The sequence below is a fragment of the Rattus norvegicus genome, chromosome 2 (assembly GCF_021556685.1).
Source record: "Rattus norvegicus strain SHRSP/BbbUtx chromosome 2, alternate assembly SHRSP_T2T, whole genome shotgun sequence".
Classification (NCBI taxonomy): Eukaryota; Metazoa; Chordata; class Mammalia; order Rodentia; family Muridae; genus Rattus; species Rattus norvegicus.
In genome coordinates, this window is record NC_141535.1 from 175624080 (window position 1) to 175652028 (window position 27949).

Here is a 27949-nt window from a genome sequence, read left to right on the forward strand (position 1 = left end):
ATTACATAGGAATCCAAGGCAAGTAAGGTTGGTTGTTCCACTGTTCTCTTAAAGGCGGGTTAAACTAACAGGCTGAGCACACAGCAGGATATCCGTGTTAAGTCTTAAGTGACTTCAAGGCATATTATTAACTCTGGCTGTGAGGTCCAGAAAAAACTCCAGTCTCTTAGAAGGTAAGAGATTTTTATCATAACACATCGCCACATAGCTCCTCTTTCCAGGAGTAGTGGTACAAACCTATAATCTTGGCTACTAGAAAGGATGAGGCAGGAGGATTTCAAGTTTAAGGCCTATTTGGGCTACACAGTGAGTTCATGGACAGATTGGGCCTTTTTTTTTAATCTCAATAATAAAAAAAAATGGCTGATGATATAGTTTGGTGGTAGAGCACTTGTGTAGCATATATCATGAGGTCCTAGGTTTAATATAACGAGAGAGAGAGAGACAGAGACAGACAGAGAGAGACAGAGAGAGAGACAGAGACTCTTTTCTTTAAATATTTTATTTATTATATATGAGTACATTGTAGCTGTCTTCAGACACACCAGAAGAGGGCATCAGATCTCATTACAGATGGTTGTGAGCCAACATGTGGTTGCTGGGATTTGAACTCAGGACCTTTGGAAGAGCAGTTGGTGCTCTTTTTTTTTTTTTTTTTTCTTTTTCTCGGAGCTGGGGACTGAACCCAGGGCCTTGCGCTTGCTAGGCAAGCGCTCTACCACTGAGCTAAATCCCCAACCCTGCAGTTGGTGCTCTTAACCGCTGAGCCATCTCTCCAGCCCGAGAGACTCTTGATAAGCATAGTAGTTCACATATGTAATCCCAACACATGAAACACTAAAGCAGGTAATTCTCATGGGTTTGAGGCCAGCCTAGGTTACATGAGATTCAGAAAATATGAAAGATGGACGTTTGTTATTGATAATTGGTCACCATGACCAAGGACAGAATTTAGTTGAGGCTGGCTTACAGGTTCAGAGCTTCAGTCCATTATCATCAAGGCAGGAACATGGCAGTGTCCAGGCAGGCCTGGAGCTGGAGTTGCTGAGAGGTCTACATCTTCATCTGAAGGCAACCAGGAAAAGACTCCTTTCCAGGAAGCTAGGAGGAAGCCTCTTCCGTATTGGGCAGGGCCTGAGTGGATAGCTCCTGAAGATAGGACCTCAAAGCCCACTCCCACAATGACACACTTCTTCCAGGCCACCCCTCCTAATAGTGTCACTTCCCATGGGCCGAGCATATACAAGCACCACATGGGGTTAGCATTGGCCTCCTATTCAGAGAATTGAAACAGGAGCTGTAGAGATGGCCCAGCAATTAAGAATGCTGATGGTTCTTGCAGGAGACCTGAGTTTCGCTCCCAGAATCAACACTGGATGGTTCCTAATCCCCTGTCACTCTACCTCCTGAAGAGCTGGTGACTTCTCCAGGACTCCTTAGGTATCTGCTCCACATGTTCATACCCAAACACAGACACACTTAGGCACATAACTGAAAATAAAATCAGCATTTTAAAGGGAGCCTGGAGAGATGGCTCATCAGTTAAGAGCTCACAATAGCCCATGACTCCAGTTCCAAGAAATCCACTGCCACCTTGGGCACCAGGCGTGCACACAGTGCAGAGGCAACATGTGTGATGAGCAAAACATCATACACAAAAAATAAATCCAAAAATAAAAATGAAAACCATTGAAGATCCGTGGAGTGATTCGGAATGTGCTGCTCCTGCGGAGACGGGGAGTTCACTCGCACACCGTCTGACGCACTGACATCTGTAACTTCAGATCCAGGGGACCGGACTCCTTTGGCCTCTATGTACACCTACACAGGGTAAACACAGGCACACGTGCATGCGTGCACACATATACACACAGGTACACACATACATAGGTACATGCATACGCTAAATTACAACAATTGAAAATAAGAACTCGGGCTGGAGAGATGGCTCAGTGGTTAAGAGCTCCGACTGCTCTTCCAGAGGTCCTGAGTTCAAATCCCAGCAACCACATGGTGGCTCACAACCATCTGTAATGGGATCTGATGCCGTCTTCTGGTGTATCTGAAGACAGTTACAGTGTGCTTATATATAATAAATAAAATAAATCTAAAAAAAAAAGAAAGAAAGAAAATAAGAACTCACAGAGAATTGTAAAAGTGGAAAAGAATGTTTACCCAAAATCAAGCAAGGGGCTGTCAAGATGGCTAAGTAGGTAAAGAGGCTTGCCACCAAGTCTAATGACTTGAGTTTGCTCTCCAGAATCCATATGGTAGAGAAAGAGAAATGGCCCTCCCATAAGCCCTCTGAGCTCCGCTCACCTGCTGTGGCACTTACTTACCTGCACCCCTGCTCACACATAAATAAATAAAATTAATAAACGTAATAAAAAGTAAAGCGGGCTGGAGGGCTGGCTCAGCGGTTAAGAGCACTGATTGCTTTTCCAGAGGTCCTGAGTTCAAATCCCAGCAATCACATGTTGGCTCACAACCATCTGTAATGAGATCTGATGCCCTCTTCTGGTGTGTCTGAGAACAGCTACAGTGTACTCACATACATAAAGTAAATAAATTAAAAAAAAAAAAACTAAAAAGCAAAGCATTAGAACATCTCAGAAAGAAATATCTTGTGAAGAGTGACCGAAGACCACAACGGGAGATGTGCTCAAAGGCCCTGGGGACCGTTGGAAGCTTTCTTTTTGAGGTTTTTTTTTTTTTTTTTTGGTTCTTTTTTTCGGAGCTGGGGACCGAACCCAGGGCCTTGGGCTTGCTAGGCAAGCGTTCTACCACTGAGCTAAATCCCCAACCCCTCTTTTTGAGGTGTTTAGAAGAAGTTTGCGGTGTTGGGGATTTAGCTCAGGGGTAGAGCGCTTGCCTAGCAAGCCCAAGGCCCTGGGTTCGGTCCCCAGCTCCGAAAAAAAGAAAAAAAAAAAAAAAAAAAAAGAAGTTTGCTGCTTTTTTTTTTTTTTTAAGATTTATTTACTATGTATACAGTATTCTGCCTGCATTTATGCCTTTACACCAGAAGAGGGCACCAGATCTCACCACAGATGGTCATGAGCCATGATGTGGTTGCTGGGAATTGAACTCAGGACCAGAGCAGTCAGTGCTCTTAATCTCTGCGCCATCTCTACAGCCCCAGGTTCCATTGTTTTTTAAGATTAAAAAAAAAAATGTAGCCTGTGTGTGTGTGTGTGTGTGTGTGTGTGTGTGTGTGTGTGTGTGTGTGTGCGCGCGCGCACATGAGTGAGGTCCCCAAGGATACTAGAGGAGTGAGTCAGATCTCCTAGAAGTGGGTTTACAAGCAGTGTGAGTCTCTTGACATGTGTGACCTAAGAGACTTGGGTTCTCTTCAAGAGCAGTTCATATGGACAACTGAAGGGAAAAGCGGAGCTGCGTGCGCCTGGACACACAGCCTAAGCTCAGTTTCCAGCACCCACGTGGCAGCTCACAACTACCTAATACTTCAGGTCCAAGGGACCTGACAGCCTCTTCTGGACCTGCAGGCACCAGATATGCAGGTGATGCACATACATATACATACATGATACATGTAGGCAAAACAGGCACATAAAATAAAAATGTCTAAATTTTAAGAACCCACAACTGGCGCTGGAGAGATGGCTCAGAGGTTAAGAGCACCGACTACTCTTCCAGAGGTCCTGCGTTCAATTCCCAGCCACATGGTGGCTCACAACCATCTGTAAAGAGATCCGATGCCCTCTTCTGGTGTGTCTGAAGACAGCTACAGTGTACTTATATATAATAAATGAATAAATCTTTAAAAAAAACAAAAAAGCAAAAACAACAAAAGAACTTTAAAAAAAAGGACCCATGACTAGGCACCTTATAACACTTATTGGAATGGCTCTGAGAAATAGAATAAAAACAAGTGTTGGAAAAAAGAATGTAAGGACATTGGAGCCGGTGTGAAGTAGAAACTTCTGGTTTCTTTGGAAGTCAGTTATGTGAAATGATGTTTTGCTTGAGCACACAGGTGATAGCGGACATGTGAAAGGACATGTGATGAAGGCGTGTAAATATGACCCCGCAGCAGAGGGAACTCGAGCATTGGTTTGCCTTGCTCTGCCTTGCTAGCCTTCGCTGATGACATGCATGGATTGGTTACCTTGTATTGCATTACTGAGCTTTGCCTGTGATGACTTTATAAAGAGAAACTCAACAAAGAACTTGTCTCAAGATTCCTGCAGCCTCTTGCTGCTTCTGCAGACTCAGGCCGACTGGAAAGCCAAGGTTTCTTCCGGATTGAGCTGCCTTGCTGATACACGTGTGGTGTCCCCCGAGTGGACTGGGCTGCAGTTGCTGGTTCATGTTTGGTGTTTGCTAGTGGACTGGGCTGAGGACAGTGAAGGTTGGACTTTCATCCCAATCGCAATAGTGTGATTCCTGTGACACAATAGAACCACATTAGTGAGTACTGTCACACAATAGTGTGAGCACTGTCATACCATAGTGTCACACAATACTGGGAGTGAGTGTAGTCGAGGCCACTGAATCTTATCCTAAGAACTATTTCTAAACTATTCCACTTCCCCCATATCCTAACACCTTTCTTTTCCATTACCTCTGGTAGGGGGAGGGCTGGAAGGCAGGTTGACCCCTTATTAAAATAGGCTGAGAAAAATATTTGCCTGCACTCATATGTACAATAGGTAGAGAGTGTGAAGGGGTGAGGAGCACCGGGTGAGGGTGAGGTCCTCCCGAAGGCCAACAGAATTGCCACGGTATGATCCATTTGCTCTGCTTCTGGGTATGATCAAAAGAATTGGGAGCATTTTTAGTTCTGTGTTCATAGCAGCATTGTTCATAGTAGCCAGAACATGGGAGCAGGCTCAGCAGCTATGGACACTGAATAGAAAGCAAAGTGTACGTATGTATCACCATGCAGGAAGGAAGGGGGATGAGAGAGATATATTAGGCAGGCTCACCACAGGGAGGAAAAAGGATGGATGGATAGGTAGACAGACAGACAGACAGACAGACAGACAGACAGACAGACAGACAGACAATTAGAGAAACTGGCTCCCATGATTATGGAAGCTGAGGAATCCCACGACACGTTCCTCACAAGCTGGAGCCCCGGGATGTAGGTAGGGTTGCTCAGTCCAAGTTCAGAAACCTCAGGACCAAGTGCGGTTCTCCGCCTGAGACTAAGAAGCTGGGACTCGGGACCAAGTGCGGTTCTCCGCCTGAGACTAAGAAGCTGGGACTCGGGACACTGGTGTTAAATCCTCGAGTCTGGAAGGTCACTAGATAGTGCCGGCCACTTCAAGGCTGGCTCTCTCCCAGCCAGTGCTGTCTGTCTGCTCTAGAAACAGCCTCACGGTTCTGCCAGCTTTCTAGGTGTTCCCTAGCTCAGCTCAGCTGGCCTCTGGAGTTATCCACCACAGGGACTAAATGGTTCAAGAAGCCTCTGGGTGGGGCTGGGGATTTAGCTCAGTGGTAGAGCGCTTACCTAGGAAGCGCAAGGCCCTGGGTTCGGTCCCCAGCTCCGAAAAAAAGAACCAAAAAAAAAAAAAAAAAAAAAAAAAGAAGCCTCTGGGTGAGTCTTAAAGACAACCAGAAGTATGAGGGGTTGCTGGAGCAGGAGAAGCAACTGGGCTCTGAGGCAGGGAGGGACCCAGGATGCTGGAAAGATGACTGTTTTCTTGCTCATTCCTCCAACCAAGAGGAGAAATTGGGGTCAACCAAGAAAGGCTACCAAAGTTCCTGAACAGCTCAGCAAAGCCCTGGAGCCCAGTCTCAGTCTCAGGCCCTCCTGGGGCTTCATTCGAGAAGTCCTTGTTCTAAAGGCCTTAGGTGCAGCAAGATTAGTTGGGGGAAGGCCGGGGTGGAGAAGGCAGGACCTTTTGTTCAGTGCCTTTGAGGGTGTGAGGAAGAAAAGGAGTCCATAAGGGGAAAAGAAATGAAAGAAAAAAATTGCCCCAGTAAAAGCCAAAAACAGCCGATAGTGGTGGGACACACCTTTAATCCTAGCACTCTGAAAGCAGAGGCAGGAAGATCTCTGTAAGTTTGAGGCCATCTTGGTCTACAGAATAAGTTCCTGGACAGTTAGGACTACACAGAGAAACAAACAAAACACAGGCATGCCCAACTCCCTGATGCACACATAAAATTTTTTTAATTGAAAATTGGAAATGGAGTTGGTAAGATTGCTCAGTGGTTAAGAGCACTGACTGCTCTTCCAGAGGTCCTGAGTTCAAATCCCACAACCACATGGTGGCTCACAACCATCTGTAATGGGATCCGATGCCCTCTACTGACCTGAATATGTATATGCAGCAGAGCGCTCGTACATTGAATAAATAAAGGAAAAGAAGGAAGGAAGGAAGGAAGGAAGGAAGGAAGGAAGGAAGGAAGGAAGGAAGGGAGGGAGGGAGGGAGGGAGGGGGGAAGAAGGGAAGGAAAGGAAAGGAAAGGAAAGGAAAGGAAAGGAAAGGAAAGGAAAGGAAAGGAAAGGAGAAAAGAAAATTGGAAACAAAAAAGCAGTAGCAGAGAAGTAAATGTCAAGGAGCGAGGAGAGGTGAGACTATTTTTTGAATGTAGAGCTTCCAAGGTGGAAAGACCATAGAGCCATCACACAGCAGTGTGAGCACTGTCACACAACAGTGCCACACCACAGTATGAGAAATGTCTCACAGTAGTGCCACACAATAGTGAGTACTGTGACAAAACAGTGTTACACAACACAGGTACTGTCATATGATAGTGTCCCACAATACTGTGAGTCAAGGTCATTCAATCTTTTTTTTTTTTCTTTTTTCTTTTTTTCGGAGCTGGGGACCGAACCCAGGGCCTTGGGTTCGCTAGGCAAGCGCTCTACCACTGAGCCAAATCCCCAACCCCAAGTTCATTGAATCTTATCCTATAAGTGGCTGAGGGTATATTTTGTGGTATGTGGACTTGCCACAATTTAAAACAAAAGATTTATTTTTATTTTTTGTGTATGCTATGTTTTACCTATGTGCATGTATGTCTGGTTACTGCAGAGGCCAGAAGAGGGCTTCAGATCCCCTAGAATTAGAGTTACTGACTGTTGTGAATCACCATGTGGTTGCCAAGAATTGAACCCTGGTCCTCTGCAAGAGCAGGTAATGTTCTTAACTGCTGAGCCATCTCTCCAGCCCCCACTCGTGTGTGTGTGTGTGTGTGTGTGTGTGTGTGTGTGTGTGCGCGCGCGCGCGCGCGCGCATATAGGTACAACATCACATGTGTAAAGCTCAGATTTCAGTAGGTCCCAGGGATTGGACTCAGGTCAAACAGGCTTGGTGGCAAGTGCCTTTGCTCGCCCAGCCATCTCACTGGCTCTAAGAACTTTAACAAGCTCAACAGTAGAAGGTTGGCGAGGGAAGAGGCAGCTATGGTGTGACTGAGCAGAGGTCACAGTTAAGCTGTTGTTAAAGACACAGTGGCGATCTTAGAGAGGTCACAGAGCAGACGGGTGGGAGAGCGATACCACAGGGGCTCAAAGAGAGCTAGGGAAGGGCAACGGGACTCTTGGGTGTTGTTCAGTGGTAACAGGAAAGGGAAACCAAGTACGAACTAAATAGCCAGAGTTATGGGGAAGGTTATTGGCTTTTCGGTTTTGGCGTTTTGAGACATTCTGGTAGCCCAGGTTGTCTCCTGTCTTTATTTAGCCAAGGCTGATTTCCAGCTCTGGGTTCTCTTGCCTCTCCCTCCTGAGTGCTGGGATCACAGGTAGATGCCCCTAAACCCATGTGTTCAGTTTTACACGGTCTGTGCACACCTGTAGTCAGAAGGAGGGAGCCAGCTAAGTGAAGCAGAAGCCCTGTGGGAATTACACTAAAGAACAGAGGTTAGGCAGGCTGCCTGTCTGGCAGACAGAGGAAAAGGCAGCGTGGGGAAGTGTGGAGACAGACGGATGGGGCCAGGGTGGGGGTGGCTATGGAGCACCTCCAGAAACTGTGGCTGGGGGCAGAGCTGAGCTGGAGTCACGATGAGCGAGGAGTGTGGGAGTGCCTGCCAGGGACAGCAGGTGTGGCAGCCAGTCTCACAGGCACTGCTGAGGCTGGTCCACACAGTCCTAGCTCTCTCTGCCTGGAGCCCAGGGAAGGGCTGGCTGGGACAGGCAGGAGCTGCAGAGTGTCACCTACAGACCTGGCCCTCCACGAAGCTATCCTGGTGGGAACTTGGCCATAAGAAAAAACAGCACACCATAAGCTTTGTTTAAAGCTTATATCTTTTTTAATAAAAAATAAATTGTCTGTGACAAGCAGTTGTGAATCCCAAAACAAAGGGAGGAGGAAGAGGTCAAGGGTCAGCCACACTAGACAAGTGAACAACAAGGCTCAGATTATGCCCACCATTCTAGCCAGGGCAGAGACAATAACAATCTGTCCAAACTGAAGCAAGAAGGAAGGTGGTTAGACTTCAGAAATGACTTTCCCAAACACATGGCATGATTGGTAAGGGAAACACAAGGGGCCAACTCCATAAAGAATCTTGGAGACCCTGGGAGGAGGGAGGGCTGGTGTTCAAAGCAGCAGCTGCTTCGAGGGTGGCAGCTTTCAGGATGGAGTTTGCAGGAATGGCCCCAGATCACTTGGATGTTTGGGTCTGTCACCACAGAAAGCCACACCTTTCAGGGTCCTGGAGAATGTTTGTTGCAGGAGAGCTCTTGGGGTCGATCAAAATCAAAGAATCCCGTCTGTCTCTCTGCCATGGTGTGGAGACAGCCCATGTGCTTGCATAAGAGAGTCCCACAAGGGAGGCCTTACTGGGTGCTGTAGGTGGCACACACTAGCAGGAGAGCCTCCTACCCTGGTCAGAGTGGCACCGTGCATGCCTGGCCTAGCCAACATGGTCAGCCATCCGTGTCTCAGTTTAAGCCACTTCAGCGCCCAGATGGTTGTTGTCAGCATCTACGTCGCTGGCAGAGGTCCTGTGGTCCTTGGAAGGCTGGAGGTGCTGTTCCCTGCTCAGTGGGGCCTTTTCCCTGGGGGGCAGCATCCCACAACCCTGAACCTTACCCCGAGCCCGAAGCACTCCCAGTGGGGAAGCAAGGAGGAGAGTGAGCACTCCCAAGAGCACAATGGCCAGGAGGACAGTAACGATGAGAAAATGGGGCCAGTAGGACCTCTGGGCAGCCATAGAAGCCCCGCCTCCGACCCTGGTCAGTGGGACCTGCACTCGCTCCCGGGGAACGCCCGCCAGCTCAGGATCCAGTGCCAGGGGCTGGTCCTGGCTGTCTACCCAGTAGGAGACTACAGGGTACGAATAGCCGTTCTCAGTGGCCACGCACTGGTAGAGGCCCCCAACGCCATCCTGTGGCAGCAACAAGAGGGAGCCATTATAGACAGTAGAAGAGGCTTCTGGGATTTTGGCTTTGCCGTGACTCCAGTGGTAAGAGGCCAGTGCTGACAGCTGGGGGCAGGGCAGCTCCAGGATGGAGTTGGGGACTGTCAGGACTTCTTTAACTGGAGAGAAGCAAAGAGGTGGCACGTTCAATGGGGAGGGAGGGAGGGGGGTGGGAGAGCCAGTCTTACTCACATCTGGTCTCACTCTGTAGCCCAGGCTGGCCTTGAACTCTCAGCAGTCCTGGAGTCTGGGATTACTGCTATGGACCACCATGCCTGTCTGTATTCTAATTCCATTTCAACTCTCAAGCTCAAGACCCAACCCTTCTCTATCTCCAAGCTAAGCCCCAAACTAGCCCCGAGTCTTTCTCCATCTAACCAGATCAACCCTTAGCTTCTGAGATCAGCCAAGATTGGATCTGCTCAGAGTGACCTGGCTGTAGGCAGCCACCAGTATTACTAATTCCAACTCAGACACCAAACCCACTTCGACCTCAACCTGAACCCTAGTGTGGCCTCCAGCTTAGTATGCCTCTCCTTCTATTGTCCGCTTCACATCCTGAATTTGGGAATTTAGATCTCAGCCTAGGTGGGTGCTGCAGACAGAAGCCACGGGGCAGAAAAGCCAGCCCTGCCTGAAGCTCTCCAAGTGCCTGGACACCTCCTCCAGTCCCACACTCACTGAGTTGAGGGGAGCTCTGACGCCGGGGGCTCCTGGCCATGGGGCCACGGGCGCATGCCCACTCCGGGTTGCCACGTTCCATGTCCTGCTTCCAAGTCCTGAGAAGACAAGGCAAGCAAACTCAGCTGTTAAAACAGACCAAGTGGGGGGAAGGCAGATTAAAAGGGAGGAAGGGAGAAAGACTAGGTAGAAGGCAAGAGAAGCTTTGAAGCTGCCCTGCAGAAGGTCACCTGTGAGAACTGGACCCAGAGGTGCCCTTTTGAAGGGGAGAGGAACAGTAACAGAAGCTGGAGAAGGGGAACCCAGGCAGACTGTCTTCAGCCGCCGTACAGGACCAGCACTCACAGGGGAGAGCCAGACAGAAGGCTGCACAGTCTTGATTCAGGGTCCCAGGCACAGTGAGGGTCCCTGGCAAGGACACAGTCCACACAGCTCTTATAGACACTGCAGTTGGCCCTGGGAACCCTCCAGATGCCTTCAGAGAAGCCTGCGAACACTGCACCCTGGGAAAGAGATGGAGGGAGTCAGGAGCCCTAGCACCCTGGCCCGGGCTCCCCAGGTGCCTCCCACAGGGAGACCCTGTCCTGTTCAGGTCCCTTCTCACCTGGGTGGGGGCCAGCTGCAGGTTCTGAACAGGCTCAGAGTTAGGGCTCAGCTGAATCTCCTCCACAAGATAAGCACTGCTATTCTGAGGCACCACAGCTTTGTGCAGGGACCCCGTAGCTGAGAGACAGAGACAAGGTAGAACTTCCTCCCGTCACTGTCCTCACACACCTCCCCAGCAAGCTGGGCACAAGGCATGCAGGTCACTCAGTCCCTCCACAGCCCGGGGATGGAGGGGTGGTGGTGGTCTGCCTTCCTTAGTGACAGGGTCTCATTCTGCTGCTCAGGCTAGCTGCCAACTTTGTTTTTGTTTTTTTGTTTTTTGTTTTTGTTTGTTTTTTTTGTTTGTTTTTTATTTTGTTTTTTTGAGTCAGGTCTCACTGTGTAGCCCTTGGCTGGCCTCACATTCACTAAGTAGACTAGGCTGGCCCAACACTTACAGAGATCTGCCTGCCTCTACTTCCCACATACTAGAACTAAAAGCATGTACCACCACTCCATGTTCTTTTTTTTTTTTTCTTTTTCCTTTCCTTCTCTTTCTTTTCTTTTCCTTTTTTTTCCCTGAGACAGGGTCTTATTCTACAGTTCGAACACTTGGGAGTTAGAGGCAGGTGGATCAGAAGTTCAGGTCAATGTTAGCCACATAGTAAGTAGGAGACCAGCACAGGCTTCATGAGACTGGGGGATAGGGAAAAGGTTGGGGGTGGCCGGCTCTACCCTTCTTCAGGTCACCCTTGATGCTCCTTTCAGTCAAGCATCCCTCCCCAATCACTTCTCCTGCCTTTGATATGGCTCCTCCCAGAAGGCAGGCAGCGCTTTCTAAGACTGGACTATAGATTGGGGTCTATATTCCCTGCTGACTGAAAGCTCAGGGAGAGACTGGATGTCCTGCTGTGGGACTGTGCCTCTTATGTCCAGCAGGGGGCTCACACACTAAATATCTGTTAAATTATGAACTGAACACATGGATGGCCTCGAAGGCTTCCTGCCTCAGCCTGGGTTTGGGCCCCTGCTCTGGTCATCCCAAGTATATTCTGGAAGCCCATACTCACAGGTACCCAGGTAAAGGACCACATGGCTGCTCCCGTCAAGGCCCTGAGCTGTTTCCACGGCAAGCTGTGTGTACTCCACGCCAGACTTCACCAGCAGGGGAGCTCCTACCACATGCTCATCCATCAGAAAATGGTCCTTCATGAAGGTCAAGGCTTTGTCAGAGGAGGGGCCCATGGAGCACTGGCGGAGGAGGGAAGCAGAGTGTGTCAGCTCCTGAGTGGGTGTACCCTTCCCTCTCCCTCTACCACCCCCCTTTGTCCTCTTTCCTCAGGTGGTGGGTAAAACTCAGACCCAGAGCTCCTAGACTCTCTGCGAGGTTGAAATGGCCTAATAAGTGACAAGTAGCCAGCGTGGGGTGGGGCCAGCTCGGGGCGGACCTGCATGCCCTGTGGACTGGGTCAGCTATCTTCATTGCCCTTCTCTTTCTCGCGCGCCTGCATCAACGCCAGCACGAAGCATGGTGAAGATTCCTTCAAGCAAGCACCTCGCTTTACTATGTCTGGTCCCTGGCAAGGCAGTCGGTGACAGAATGAAAGTGTGACAGAAATGGGCGGTGTGGCAGTTTTGCGTGAACTTGATGCATGACTTGGGGGAGTTCCTCCTCCATTCTGAGTCCTCTTTCTCTCACTCATACCCGAGGGTGTTAGACCGGCTGTTCCTTCGAGGCCCTGACAACTGGAGAGAGTCTCTGCTCAAGAATTAATTAATTGCCCTTCCTTTCCAAGAGCATCGTCCTGAGGCCAGTCCCAACTGTCACCTACAAGCTGTGTGGTGCGGCTACGGTGATGTGTACTAGCACAAATTACTTCATCTCTTTGAGCCACAAATACCTGTAAAGTGAGGGGACATCTATCATCCCATTTTTGTGCCAGCAAAGAATTTGTGTGCCTATTTTTTTTTTTGCCTCCTCCTACGGAGATTTTTTAAAATATGTTTTAACTATTTCACTTTATTATTTTTTCTTTGTGTATATGTGTGAATGAGTGCACACCCATGATTGCAGGTACCTGTGGAGGCCAGAGGTATCACATCCCCTGAACCTGCCTGACACGGATGCTGGAAACAGACTTCAGGTCCTTTGCAAAAAACCAATAAGCACTCTTAACCACTGAGCCACCTCTCCAGCCTCTCAAACACTTAAAAATTCCAGACAAGGCCTTGGTGAATAGCCCAGGCTGGCCTTGAACTCTCAATCTGTCTCCTCAGTACTGCAACTACAGGTATGAGCTACCATATTCTATGTAGTTAAGCACACAGCCAAGGAACACCAGATTCAGGGGTAAAACTGCTAAGAAAGAAAAGAAACACAAACCCAAGAGAAAGCCAGGTGTGGTGGCACATGCCTTTAATCCCAAGACTGGGAAGACAGACTGTGAGTTCAAGGTCTGCATAGCAAGTTCCAGGACAGCCTGGGCTATATAATAGAGAGACCTCTCCCCCACAGTTTTTCTCTAACTTTATATGTGTGGGTGTTTTCCCATGTATGTCGTCTGTGTACAATGGCATGCCTGAGGCCTAGGAAGACCACAAGAGGGTTGGATCCCCAGGAACTGAGACCTCTTTCCAGACCCTGATTTATTCATTTATTCACTTATTTTTAACTAGAAAGAGAGAAAAAAGGGAAGAGGGGGAAGGAGAGGAAAAAACAAAAAACACCAAAGAGAAAACAAAAACAATTCAAAGAGAAAAAAAATGTGAGAGAAAACTCATCCTTTTCCTGAGAGGGAGAGGGAGCTAACTTGTTCCTGAAATAGGAGGAGCCCTTACAGGAAGAGAACAGGCAGGTAGCACACACCTCCCATGGGAGGAGTAGCCGACCTCAGTAAAACAGCCAGCTCACCTTCAAGACTCTGACCAAGTCTCTAATCTGACAAGTGCCATTTACAAGAATACTGACCTGGACCTGGTGACTCAGGCCTGTAAACCCAGAACTTAGGACGCACAGGCAAGAGGATCAGGAATTCAAGGTTGTCCTTAGCTAAGATGAGAGTCCCAGAACTACACACACACACACACACACACACACACACACACACACACCACACCACACACCACACACACACACACAGAAATGTACACAGACACAAGCACACACAGAGACACAAACACACAGATGCATACACAGACACACAGACACAAACACACACAAAGACATGCACAGAGACACACATACAGACACACACAGAGACAGACATGCGCACACACATAGACATGCACACAGATACAAATAACACACACACAGACATGCACAGAGACACACACACATACATAGACACACATACAGACATAAATACACTCAGAGACATGCACACACAGAGATACGCACACACACACACACACACACACACACACACACACACACACACACACACACCTCCTCTAGGGAAACTACACCACAGGAACAGCATTAGGATCTACACTGAGCATCTCTGTAGGACAAGGAAGTATACTGAAACAGAGTGGTATTGCAGAGGGTGGAGCTCATTGATTGAGAACGCTTGCTGTTCTCCAGAACCAGAGTTTGGATCCCAGCACCAATGTTGGACGGCTTACTGGTAACTCCAGCCCCAGGGGACCTGACCCCTCTTTTGGCCTCTGCAGGCCCCTTCACACGTGTGGCATACCCAGAAACACACACATGTCCACACACATAAACAAAAATGAAAGAGCCTAACTATAAAAAATAAATCTCAAAAGGAAAAAATATAAATTACAAGAGACTTAAAAGAACAATCTGTAGATCTCATTTGGATCTTGACTCAAGTAAACAAACCATATTTTTTAAAATCTGAGGGCTGGGTAGCTAGATGATGACAGCAAACGCCTTTAACACCCAGCACTTGGTAGGCAGATCTCTAAGTTCGAGGCCAGCCTGGTCTACAGAGTGAGTTCCAGACAGCTAAGATTACACAGAGAAACCCTGTCTCGGGGGAAAAAGAAGAAGTGGGAGGAGAAGTGGGAGGCTGGGGAAATGTATGGAGAGGCTGGGGAAGTGTATAAACCTAAGGATCTGAGTTTGGGTCCCCAGCAGCCCCATAAAAGCCAGGTGCATGAGTGCCTGCATTGCCAGTGCTGGGAGGTGGGGAGGTGACGCTCTCTAGGGCTGGCTGGCCAGCGAGTCTAGCCAATCAGCAAGTTCCAGGTTCAGTGAGCGATCAGTCTCAAAAAACAAGGAGAAAAGCTGAACACTGTGGACTCAGTGAGTGGGAGGCCGAGGCAGGCAGAGCTCTGTGACGTGAAGGTCAATCTGGTCTAAAGAGTTCCAGCCGGGGCTGGAGAGATGGCTCAGTGGTTAAGAGCACCGGCTGCTCTTCCAGAGGTCCTGAGTTCAATTCCCAGCAACCACATGGATGCTCACAACCATCTGTAAAGAGATCTGATGCCCTCTTCTGGTGTGTCTGAGGACAGTTACAGTGTACTCATCTATAATAAATAAATAAATAATTAAAAAAAAAAAACGGGGGCTGGGGATTTAGCTCAGTGGTAGAGCGCTTACCTAGGAAGCGCAAGGCCCTGGGTTCGGTCCCCAGCCCCGGGGGAAAAAAAAAAAAAGAGTTCCAGCCAATCAGGACCACGGAATAAAAAGAAAGAGAGTAAAGATGGAGTTACACATGAGGAAGAAACAGAGCATTGACCACTGGACTGTAACGTGCATGTACACACACACACATGTACACAGATATACACACAAACCTGTGTATATGTTCACACAGCAAAGAACCCTTTATGCCAGGGGTTCTTAACCTCCCTAACGCTGCGACTCTTTAATACCTCATGTTGTGGTGACCCCCAGCCATAAAATTATTCACTGCTACTTCATAACAGTAATTTTGCTACTATTATGAATCATAATATAAAGATCTGTTTCCCAATCACCTTATGTGACCCCCTGTGAAAGGGTCATTTGACCCCTCCCCCGCAAAGGGGTTGCAATCCCTACATTGAGAAATACTGCTTTGCAATATCTCAGACGTTTTGGGCTGTGAGTAGGGGCGCGTGTCTGTCTTCACAGCACTTGAAAGAGAAAGGCAAGAGAATTACAAGTTTGAAGCCAGGCTAAGTCACACAGCAAAGCCTCTTTCAAAAGGATAAATTAAAATAAGAGGGCTGCTGGAGAGATGGCTCAGTGGTTAAGAGCACTGACTGCTGTTCTTCCAGAGGTCCTGAGTTCAAATCCCAGCAAAATCACATATCTAAAATAAGGGGTCTGGACAGATGGCTCAGCAGTGAAGAGTACTTAACTGATCTTGCAGAGGATCTGAGTTCAGTGCCCAGCACCCACATGGTGGCTCACAGTACCTACCACTCCAGTTCCAGGAGATCCAGTGCCCGTTTCTGACCTCCTCAAGCACCGAGCACACACATGCCACACATACATACATGCAAACAGAACAATCATACCTATGAAATAAAAGTAAGTTCCAGAATGGGAGGCTTGCATTCAGACTCCATCACTCCTGCATCTCACTGCCTACTACAGTGGCACAGGCAAAATAAATATCTCTCAAACGAAAAAGAAACCAGGAGAAACAGTTCAAGAAAAGTCTTCTGCGCTGATGTCTTGGAGATGGAAGCCCAGGCCTTGCGAATGCTATACCCTTGTGAATGTTTTGCCTATGTGTGTGGGAGCTCAAAGGAGAATGGCTCCCGTAGGCTCCTAGGTTTGAATGCTTGGCTCCCCCTGACCCACACTGGTGAACTGCTTAGGATTAGAAGGTGTGACTGGATTGGGGAGGGATGTCACTTGGGGTGGGCTTTGAGGTTTCAAAAGCCCACAGCAGGCCCAGTGGCTCTTTACCTCCTGCCTACAGATCAGATTGAAAGCTCTCAACTACTGGGCCTGCACTGGGCCTGCCTACCGCCATGCTTCCACCATGGACTCACCCTCTGAAGCTGTAGCAAGCCCCCAATTAAATGCTTTCTTTAATGAGCTGCCTTGGCCATGGTGTCTCCTCACAGCAACAGAACAGTGACTAAGACACAGGGCACAAGAAAAGCTCTTAAAAGCCAAGAAAATAAACAAAATGTCCAGGCTAAAGTGGTCCACTGGGCACCCAATTCAACAGTGACCAGGCAAGCTCAGTGTGGAATAAGTGAGCGCCCAGGACTGGCCGGGTGGCTCAGCAGGTAAAGGTCCTTAATGGGAAGAGAAGTGACAAGGCTGTGCTCTGAGCATACGTAATTCCAGAAATACGTAATTTGAACAGTAAAAGAGTCCAGTGAGGGAAAACAAGTTACACCCAAAAGGTTAGGTATCCGAACAGCTTAGGAAATCTCCGAAACAGGTAACAGAGTGAGCCTTGCAAAGCTTGCGGGAAATGGTTTCATGTTCCTAGCCAAACCATCTACTGTGTGAGTGGGACAAAGGTGATTTCCGCATTCAACATCTCCAAAATGTACCTGCCCATGTCTTTATCAGGACTCTATACTAAAATGAAGTAGTTTAAGGCGAGGCGGAGTGCTGGGGACAGCTCTGTTAATAGAATTTCTGTCCGGCTTGCAGGAAGCCCTAGCTTCAGCTGTCAGTGCCGTGAGAACGTGCATGACGGTGCAGGCTTAGACTTCCGGTACTCATGATGGAGGCCGGAGGATCAGAAACTCAAGGTTACCTTCAACTCCATAGAGTTCAGGGCCACCATGAGCTACAGGGGTCCTGTCTCAAAAGAGAGAAGGAAAGAAGGAAGGAAGAAAGGAAGAAAGGAAGATGGAAAAGAAAAGGAAGGCAAAGCCACAGAATGCGCGCCGGAAACAGAAGCTATGTCCCTGGAGAGTGGCCAAGGGACACTCTAAGAAGAGGAGGAAAGGAAGCTGAGGACGGTCGCAGAGGTCAGCCATCTGGGCTGCAGACTATCTGAGGCTTTCTTCGAAAGTGGAACTGTTAAACGAGCCAATGGTATAACTTCAGGAGATCCAGGAAGATGTTGAAATGAATATAAGGGCTTAGAGAAAAGCAAGCAAAAGAAGATTAGATTAACAACTAACCCTAAGAAAACAAACGGTCTATAAAAAGGAAAGGCAGTCATGGCTTCCTACCTGGCTCAGCTGTGAATGAGTCATATATACTAATCCTGCCAATATTAGAGTGACAGGGGCTGGTGAGATGGCTCTAGAGGTAACTGGACGATGGTAGATGGGAGCCAGCTCCCCAAAGTTGTCCACTCATCTTTACTGGAGCACCCACTCACATTCACAGGCAATAAACAAAAATCATATCTGAAAAATTCCTAGGGATGGGGAGCGTGTTAGAGCACTTGCTAAGGGACATGTGAGGTCCTGGGTTTGATTCCCAGACCTGGGGTCAGGGGAGGGGGGCTACCTTTTAATGCTCACACAGAGGTTAGAAGTGCTCACACTAGGGAAGGCGGCGGGTGGAGGGGTGGTTTACAGAACTTGCTAATTTCCGAGATGCACACTGCCTTTGAAAATGACTTCAAGCTATCCATGTTGTGACGGTGAGCATGAGTTTGGACAGAGATGCTAGAGAGAGCTGGGAGAGGCCGTACACACCTGTGATCCCACCCATGGGACAGAGGCAGGAAGTGAGCTTGCCTTGAGCGTGCGTTGATTCCCTGCCCCTGCTTCCTCCTGACTGCTGGGATCACAGACGTGCGCCATTGTGCCAAACTATTTGATTCATTTCAATTATGTGTACAGATAATTCAGATTTTTTTTTAAAGTTACAGGAAAACGTGCAAGTGAAAAGCTAGGCATGAAGGCACAAGCCTGAAATCCAAGCATCTGGGAGGTGGAGGCAAGGTAACCAGGAGTTCAAGGCCAGCCTGGGTTACATGAGACCCTGTCTGAAAATAACATAATGGGACTGAAGCTGCCCCAAACTGTGCTTGGCACCCAGCACATGTGCTGCTAATTCTTTGGTGATGAAGCCAGGTATTCGGTGTTCACTCAGCACTGGGAAAGAGGTGGCTCTGACAACTGTTCTGGATGTAGAGTGTTATCGGACATCTGTGGCATGTGAGCGGCTGGGCCAGGTGTGTGGCTACCATGCCGTGACTGTGCTTTCCCATGTATTCTGGGAGGCTCTGGGAAGAGTGGGTGGTACTCACGCTGCCTGGCCTCGGGTTGACCTCTGAGCCCCTGTAAGTGGTCCAGCGGGAGGTTTCTTTGTTCAGCTCCTTGTACTTTCCTTTAAAGACTCGCTCAATGTCCGTGAGAGAGAAGGCACAGACTGCTGAGCTCCTGGTCCCACCAACCTGCCTGAAGACAGCCAGAGAAGGCATTCACTGTGGTTCCTTGGCTTTACAGTCACTGCCTCTCCAGCCCCAGTGGAGCTCAGTGGAATCTCAGCAGGCCTGGAGGGCAGCAGGGAGGCAGGCCAACCTCTGGAGGCTTCTTTTTCCCTTGTTTATGGTGATAAGGACCCGAAAGTCCCATAGAGTTGCCTAAGGCCTGGCTGGAAGCCCATCGCAGGATCTGAAATCTGAAATCTGATTGTTTCTAATGAGGATTAATTGGGGCATAGGCCCTGGGGTGGCCCTTGCCTATCCTGCCCAGGCTGGGCTGTGCCCACAGGAAGAGTGGTAGAACCGGCTTCCTTCGTGGTCCTCAGACAATGAGCCACAACTTTGTCTCTTCTGCTGGTCTGTGTTGAACCAATATGTCTTCTCAGTCTCCTCCATACACTGACTGGGCTCTCCTCACTGATGACAGACCCTGCACAGCAGAAACCTTTGCTTCCTGATACATTGTAACAGATGTCTGAACACCGTGGTGCCAGACGGTGGCTGTGGGACCTTTGGACCTTTCTTGGTCTCTGAGCAAGGCCTTCTTCCTGTTTTCTTAATCTCAGGGATAGACTATGGCCATTAGGAAGCTGGGTACTAAGTTTGTGACTAGTTTTTCGATAGCATTTGAGCTTGACAGACCCTCTCCCTACCTTTCTGGTAATTTTCTTTTACTTCTATTTCCTAATCTAATTGATGGGTCCTGTTTGTCTTAAGACATTCTCTGGTAGCCGATGTTATCCTCACTATGGAGCTGAGAATGACCCGCTCCTCCTCTGTCTTTTCTTCCCATGCACCACCATCCCTGACTTAGGTGGTGCTAGAGAGCAAACCCAGGGCTCTGTACATGCTAGGCAAGTGCTCTACCCACTGAGCTACATCCCCAGCCCTTGTTTAATTTTTAAGACATTAGCCCTTGAACTCCTGATCTTCCTTCCTCGTCACCACATCTTGCTTTATTTTATCGATGTTTTGCTTTGAGACAAGATCTCTGTGTCGAGCCCAAACTGGGCTCCAATTCTTTAGCCTCTGGCCTCCACTTTGCTAGAGCCGAGAACACAGGCATGCACCACGATGCTCGGTATTTTTGCTGATTTTTAGTGTCCGCCTTCCAGCCAGAATGAAGCTAGTCTCTGAGTGAGACAGTAGGATTCCCCCGGTCTGGTGATGCTCAAATGTCTTCGCAGGTAAAGCCCAGAATGTAAAGTAGGCTCTATCCGCTCCCGCCTCCCTGGAATGCAGCCCTCCTTTTCCCTGCCTTGCTGCTCACCACTGGGAGGTAAAGACTGCGTAGATGCGGGGAACAGAGGGAGAATCGGCGGGCAGCAGGACCGCGTGGCGGATGATGTTGAATGGCAGCTGCCCTGGCTGAGCGCAGAGCAGCTGGGCTTTCAGGAAGGTGGTCCACTTCTTCTGCAGCAGCTTTTCACCGCCTACGTCGTTCTGCCGGAACCGGTGGAGTCAAGGCCTTGTAGCGAGTGAACCCGCCCAACCCACCTCTTCCCCATTCCCATTGGCTCCCAAGCAGCCAGCCCTCCTCCAGACCAGGGGTGGGGGATGGGGCAGACCTTGCAGACTTGAGCCACCCTGGATGTGTACAGCTCCTCAAAGAAGTCAAACTCGCTGGCTGTCTCCTCAAAGAAGAAATAGACGACCTGGGTAGATGGGATGGCTGCCACGAAGGAGGCGTCCGCTGCGGGGGCAGGACAGACAGGCTTAGGGGATGCTCAGGGTTCCCTTGGTGACATTGTAGGATGGATTCCGAGGGCCAGGGCAGAGGTTGTCTCCCATCCCATGGCCTGTTGAGATATATGTACTTTTTTCCTTTTTGAGACAGGCTCTGACTGGCTTGAAACTCACTGTGTAAAAGGGAGGCTGGCCTCCCTTTACAGAGATCCACCTGATGCTACCTACCTCTGCCTTCCAAATGTTGGGATTAAAGGTATGGACCACCCCAGCCAGCAGGAGTACTTTAATTCATTTTCCAAAAGAGAGCTGAATGAATGAAAAATCCCAGACCTAGGGTCAGGAAAGGGGCTCAAACTTATGTTGAATGGGAGTCAGGGGCTTACGGTGCAGCCAGCGTAGGAAGATGTCAGTCTTGAGAACAGGCTGGGATCCCAGTGTCCGCATCAGGATGGGTTCGCTGCCCAGGAAGTTGTTCATGGTGCCAGAATAAAGCATCCCATCTAAGACCAGGGAGAGGGAGGAGAAGCAAGTATCAGGGGAAGGCTGCCTGCCCTCCTCAGACATGCCTTCCTTCTATTCTTTCCCTCTTGCAGAATCCCACGGCAGAGCTCATACTGCCCCACCACCACCACCACACACACACACCCAGCACCCTTCAGATCCCTCTGCCCACAGGCAATGGCCTGTGTAGATTTCTGTATTCAGCACTTGGCAGCCTTTCTCTGGTCCTTCCTCAAACACCAATCCCAGAGAAATGACTGACTTGTGCTCACACACCTCGGGTCCCTGTTTATCTTTTAAGTCTGCTCAAAAGGCAATAGCCATCTCCTGTAGGAAACCAGGGTGGGAGGTGTGTGATGACTCGTGGCCAGGCAGAGGCACAGGACTTTGTCGTAGCCACTTCTGCTCCACACGTAGGCCATTCAGAAGAGTCATCTCCACCATGCAAAGTGGTTAAACAAGTGGCCGAACCTCAGGGGTCACCTGGTGCCGTTGGGCCTTGTATCTACCCATGTGGACTTCCTTGCACCCCTTTGGGGACAGTTTCAGAAGGGGTAGTGACTGGGCTGCCTGGTTCTCCCTCTGATCCTGCCCTGGCTCTGAGGCTCCTGGTTTGCTCTGCCCCTTTCTTTGGAAAATTATCGTATCTCACTTTCCCTAGAGTTACTACAAAGGGGAAGTTTCAGGACAGTCTGCAAAGCCTAGCACTCACCGACCAAGACAGCTGTGTGCTTGTGAACAGGGTCAAAGGGGCTTTGACCCTTCCCATCTGTGACCTTGTCCTTCAAGATGGGCAACAGGAAGGAATCTTGGAGTTCCTAGAGGGGGGAAGAGGCTGGGAGCCCAGAATGCCAGGGTCGCACGTCTGAGAGATGAGGAGCATGAGGAAGTAAAAGGGACAGAGAGGGAAATTGGTCTGGGGCTAGGAATCTTCCTCAGGGACCAGAGATTCCCAAACCTTCGGAGGACAGGCTGGGGTGGGTGTGAAGAGAGGTGGGGGGAGGGGCGCTGTGAGCAAGCGGAGTATCCGACTACTCACAATGAAGGTGCAGGCGGGGCTGAAGGCAAAAGTCCCGCAGGCATAGAGGTGAGTGGCATTGTAAGAGACCAGCACACGAATGAAGTTGAAACACTGTGTCTAGGGAGAAGCAGAGAAGTCAGGCTGTCAGACTAATTACCCGCCTCCTGGGGTCTTAGAGGATGTTCCCCCATCCAGCATCCGCAGTGGAGAGAACAGCTGAAATCAAGAAACATGACAAGATAATCACAGGAACAGGTCCTCCTCCACCCACCCCTGTGGTCACCAGGGATGGTCTCTGTACATCAGGGTTCTGTCCCCTCCTCTCTCCTGCCACCTGTGTTTACCTCATTGCTTTTCTTCTTAAAGGCACATTCGTTCTTTTTTTTCTCACTGGCTGGCCAGGGTATCTAAAGTGGAGAGTTGAAAGGGGTAGATGAAAGGAAAGATCTTTGGGTTTTTCTGTAAGCCACCCCCACCCCCTGTACCCCCGCACACCGCAGCTCTGATGTAAAACCACCAGCAAGTGCTTAGTGATGTTCTGGTAGGCAGTCATAATGCCAATTTGATCAGGACCATAACTTCCATAGTATTAGGATTCATCAGGACATGGCTCTGTGGTAGAACCAGATAGATCTGGAGTTCAAATTAAGGCTCGGCCACCAACTCAACTGAGCACTCTGGCTCCATTTCACAGCCCGTTGGTTACAGCCAGAATGCGTGTGTAAGTGCCTGGCATATACAGCCGTGGTTATAAACCAAACATTTCCTGGGGGAGCCTGTCAACCCCTCAGAGAAACTGCAGAGGAGGGGTGTAGATATCAGACCCCACATATGGCGAAGATCAAGAGACCACGCACTGAGAAAGAGCCATGACAGGTGACTTCTTCCTCCCCCACCCCCCTCCCCTCACATCGATGCCATGAGGGCGATGATAACTCAGGAATCTCGGATTTCTCTCTCATAGGTGCACATCAAATTATTTGAGTCACTGATTTGCATCAATGTTTTAAATCTCCTAAGCCAGTGATTTCCGTATCAGCCATTTGAGTGGCTGATGTCACTGTGAGGCCACGGCAGCATGTCCCTTCTGTCACTGCTGATTCAGAGTGGCAGGTGGCTGTTCATATGGAAGCTGGTCCAGGGAAGCTGCTGGCCTGGACCCAAGTCCCTGGCCTCCTCACCATGTTCCTCAGCCTTGGGATTCCTGGATTCTCGATATTCAGGGCCAAGATGGCCTCCCGAGCCCCCACATACAGAGTGTTGCCATCTCCACTCAGGAGCAGGGTGTCAAAGTCCCGGAGGCCTTTTTGTTGAAAGAAGCTGAGGGCCCTGTGCCCATCTCCTGTTGGGAGGCAGTGATAAGGAGAGGATGAGGAGGAGCTGTGAGCAGTAGCTGATCTCTGAGGCAGAGGTGGGGGAGGGTGGCAGGCCTCAGCAGCTTCGTCCCACTCCCGAGATCACTCTTCACTGGCAGACTCCCCCCCCAGTTTCCTGCACCCCCAATAGCAGGCATCTGAACTTTGTGTGCTGAGTCCCCAGAAAAGTGCCCAAGATAGGGTAGTGATAGCTTCAGGCTGTTGCAGGGATTAGGGGGAAAGCCTGCTCAAGACACAGACATGAAGTGAGGTAGAAAATACATTCTTAGAGCTTCCAGGGACTAAGCCACTACCCAAAGACTATACATGGACTGACCCTGGGTTCCAACTGCATAGATAGCAATGAATAGCCTTGTTGGGGCAAAAAAAAAAAAAAAAAAAAGGAGATGATGCATTCTCAGGCCTGGAGGGTTCAGTGAGGCAGGATAGGAGAGGGAAGAGCTGACAGGTAGACACAGAAAGGAGTTCTCAACCACAAGCAGCAGAGGTAGCTGTCATTTGCCACAAGACTTATCATGGTTACAGATTCCTGCCACCCCCATTTCCTCTGTTTCCTCCCCTTGCTCTGTTATAAGAGTTGCCCGTCACTAGCAGGGCTGCGGCTGAAAACGCTGCTTCCTCTGTCTCTGAGGCCCATCAGCGTGGGCATGCCTGAGCCCCATCAGTGTGGGCATGCCTCGGTGCCACCTGGTGCCGAATATGTTGGTTAGTAGAGCATATTTGCTACCTAGCCTTGTGGAGTGTGTAGGCTCCTGCCACACGGGCCCATCAGCAGGGAGGAGTGAGCACTTCAGAAATTCTCTCGTGAGCACATTTGGCCTTTTACTTTAGTCAGAGGACAACCTGGTTGTTACTGTTTTGTCCTCAGGAAATTTGGGGGCCAAGAGGACTCTGAAAACAAAATGGGAAAAGGTGGTACATAGGTTGGCCTCCCCTCAACTCTGAAGAGGGCTCCTCCTTGTTTGTCCCCTTGAAATGCAGCCTTGTTTGTGTCTGCACTCCTGTCCCACCCAGAGATGCCCTCTCTTTCTGCTGGCCGGTCCACCTCCTTTACCATTTTGCCTCAGAAGGATGCTAAGCTATAGCTGTGAACCGAACTGCCTTACTTCTGTATTCGTGAGCGAGGGGTGTGTGTGTGTGTGTGTGTGCCAGTGTGTGTGTGTGCAAGCGTGTGGGTGACTTCCCCTGGGGCATTTCCTGGAACTAAAGGTGTCAGAAGCCCAACAGCCTTATCAAGAAACCATTTTGACTGGGTGAGCTGCTAGGATCCCTTCTCCTGGTGCCCATCCTACTGGACAGGATCTGGCCTGGTGTGACCTCTGCCATTGGCTCGGGCTTCCAGCTCCTCAGACAATCTAGCCTGAACTTTGGCTTTAGGGCCCCTGGTGCTGAGCAAGTAGTCAGGAATTTAAGGTTCCCTGCTTGGTTACTGTGACACTTGAGGGAGAAAAACTTGGCAGAGACGGGAGAGTGACAGTGACCCTTCCTTCCCTTCCACACCAACTTGTGCCTCGAGTAGCCTCCTCTTCTCCCAGGCCCTCCGAGGCTACCTGACATCTGTTTCTCCATCCTGTTTCATTCTCTCTGGCACACTCTTCTCCTTCCTCAGTCCCTTCATCTCTACCACGCATCCATGCCTCCCAGGTAGCAGACACTTACCCGCATGGTACTTGACTCTGGGCACGGGTCCCTGCCCACCAGTCCCGGAAGCTGGTGGCAGTGACAGCAGCAGGAACAGTTGGAAGAAAAAAACACTCAGGAGACTCCAGGGGTCTTGGCCCAGGGATGGTAGGGCCATGGTCATCCGGAGACAGTCACCAGATGGTTCTGAGGAAACAGGCACTTTCTGGGTTAGCCATGCTTACCACACCCTTCCTGAGGGCCAATAGGAAAGCCCTGGAGGGGCAGAAGTTCCTCTCTGGAAGGGCCCTCGGAGTCTCACTTCCATGCATTCCCAGATTCGATGTTGCCTGCTGATGCCCTCTGTGCAGGGTGCTGCTGTGGCCTACGCTGTGCCTCTGGTCTCCTACTATTAAAAAACTACCTTACCATTTCTCACCTGCCTCACAGGAAAATTCCTTCTCACTCTTGCCCCTTAGTATTTCCTGGCCCTAGACTCCAGAGCTCTGATCATCTCTGGCCCTGGGCAAAAGGTTTCTGGGGAACTAGGTCCTGTATGCAAAAGGTAGAGTCCCCAGGCTGGCCTGCCACTCGGCACTGTGACACCTCATACCTCGCTACTCACCTCAACCCAGGCAGACAGCCTACCCTCTCCCCCAGCCCCAGGGGCTCTGACTCTTGCTTAATTGAGCCCATCTAGCCTTCCTCTTAGGGGTAGGGGCATGTCAATTTATCTACCAGTCTGGCCAGTCCTCTGATTTCCTGGGAGGGGCGGGGCGGGAGTCACTGGTAGACTCTTAATTTCTCCAGCCCCCCTGTCTCTGTTGTCTGCCTCCTTGGAGCTCTGCATCAGCCTCCCTGTGGCCACTGAATGCAAGTCCCCCTCACTCCCCACCATTATCTCACATACCCTTGAGCCAGCCACACGGAGAAGTCCTGTGTTCAAACCCTGAATCAGGGTGCCATCCAAGGCAAGGAAGGGGGTCCGGGCATGGAAAGCAGGCTCAGCCTGGCTGGAATGGGAGCGCGGCCCTCCAGGCACTCATCCTGCCAGAGCCAGTGTGGGTTTCAGGCCAGGGAAACCAGAATTTCTACCTCGAGTTGTGACAGATCCTGGCTGGCTTGGGCGGAAGTTGGTGGATCAGGGCGGGGAGACTGGTGGAGGGGGGAAGTGGGGGTGAGGCTTGCAGGCCTTGCAGGAGACACACCTCCCTCCCTCCTTAGTCTCTCCAGAAATTAAGAGTTCCTTTTAGGCCAGTTAGTTCAGTGATGCCTTGTTTCTCTAGTACATCACTTCCAGTCTAACCAGCCTAAGCTGCAGACTCCTCTTGCTCAAGAGAGCTCAGTATGACATTGTCATTTCTATTCTTTTCTTCCCCATAGTGGGGTTCCCCCACTGCCACATACTTCGACTTCTCCACCTCCCACACCCAGAGGGACCACATTCTTGAAAGGTTACACATTTAAAGCCAGGCATGGTGGCACATACCTTTAATCTCAGCACTCAGAAGGCAGAGGCAGGCAGATCTGTCTCTGAGTTCAAAGCCAGCCTGGTCTACAGAGTGAGCTACAGGACATCCAGGGCTACGGAGTGAAACCCTGTCTCAAAACAAATAAACAAGAAAAGAAAAACACCTTACGTTTGTATTCAGTTTTTTCCCCTATAGCTTTGCTTGAGGAAGCCCTAGTAATTTAATGTCTCAGTGGGAAATTCAAGAAATTTCCCATCTGAGCTCATGCTTCATGGGATACACTTTGGAGTTGAGACACCCAGCTGGAATGGTGGCTGGTTCCTCCTCCCCAAAGGTTCCAGGAAAACCTCATAACGCAGGGTTAATGAGTAACCAAGGGCTCAATAAAGAGTGGTTGGGCTGCTGCCCACTCACCCAGGTCAGCTGACTTCAGGTTAAAGAGCACGATGACCCAAGGCTGGTCTACCTCCAAGACATACCCTGTCTTCATCCTAAACACAATTCTCACTGCCCACTGTAGGCTATCCTCCACCCTTCGGTCACAGCTCCTAGACTGGAAGCATTCCTCAGTAGAGCCCGCTTGGCTTTCCCTTCATGCTTTTCCCTCTGTTCCCCTTCTCTGCTGTGCCGCAGGAGCTGGGCTCACACAGACTCTCCTGATGGCTACATCTGTCAAAGCTTAAAAGACACCCCCAAACTCTAATGCTCACTGTGAGAACTCTGCGAATCTCTCTATTCTGACACAATCTCCTGGGTCTCCTTGACCTCTAGCTCAGGCTTGGGAAGCCACTACCCCAGGGCCTCTCTTTGGAGACAGATTACCCTATCTGGGTCACAGGGAGGAGCTGTGACAGGGGAACCAGAGGAACAGCTCTAATGCCATCTCTCTACTCTGTTTCTGTCCTTGGACCTCCTCACAAGACCAAGTGGTCTCCCAGTCCCTCTGACAATGTGAAGAGCTCTCACTGGTCTTCAGGCTTCCCAACTTTAGCAGGCAGGCTCCACTCCAGTCTTCTTGCACAGAGAAGGGAAGTGCAGCCGGGGTGGCTGGACAGCCTGGTGCCCATCTACTTCAGACCTGTCTAATTCGGAAGCTCTCCCTACATGGCTGGCTCCTTCAGTCCCATCTCCTGCCCTACTGGATTAACTCAGCTCAGAACTGCTCCAGAGGGAGTAAGCAGGCATCAGGGTGGGAGGAGCAGGGGCTCTCTCTCCTCCAGTCAGGAACCAATCATTCTGCATGATTCCTGACTCAGAAAGAACAGAAATCTCCCCGAAGAGAGGCCATCTGATGTCCACTTCAGCCTAGGTGCTTTGGCCCCTGGGTGTCACCCACTCTCTCACAGTGCCTTTCAG

At 49.9% G+C, this 27949-nt stretch overlaps 1 protein-coding gene across 3 annotated transcripts; it reads right to left on the reverse strand.

Annotated features, from left to right (window-relative positions):
• Positions 1-8200: 8200 nt before the first annotated feature.
• On the reverse strand, positions 8201-26229 carry Sema4a (semaphorin 4A). 3 transcript variants are annotated; one of them, NM_001012078.2, is given in 15 exon segments: positions 8201-9455; positions 10018-10115; positions 10363-10520; positions 10622-10740; positions 11673-11853; positions 18738-18888; positions 20185-20357; positions 20483-20607; positions 20987-21103; positions 21817-21922; positions 22144-22242; positions 22470-22532; positions 23307-23467; positions 25161-25328; positions 26032-26229. In NM_001012078.2, coding segments are annotated over 14 exon segments (2289 nt in total). In that variant the 5' UTR covers positions 25306-25328; positions 26032-26229; the 3' UTR covers positions 8201-8862.
• Between the last annotated feature and the right edge of the window lie 1720 nt (positions 26230-27949).

Coding starts and splice junctions, on each gene's coding strand:
- Sema4a (XM_087623392.1), bottom strand. CDS start 25,305: ATGACCATGGCCCTACCATCCCTGGGCCAAGACCCCTGGAGTCTCCTG. Junction 18,889..20,184: donor GCAGTCTTTACCTCCCAGTG/GTGAGCAGCAAG, acceptor GGCTGTCTTCAG/GCAGGTTGGTGGGACCAGGA. Junction 11,854..18,737: donor TCAACCCGAGGCCAGGCAGC/GTGAGTACCACC, acceptor CTCCTCCGCCAG/TGCTCCATGGGCCCCTCCTC.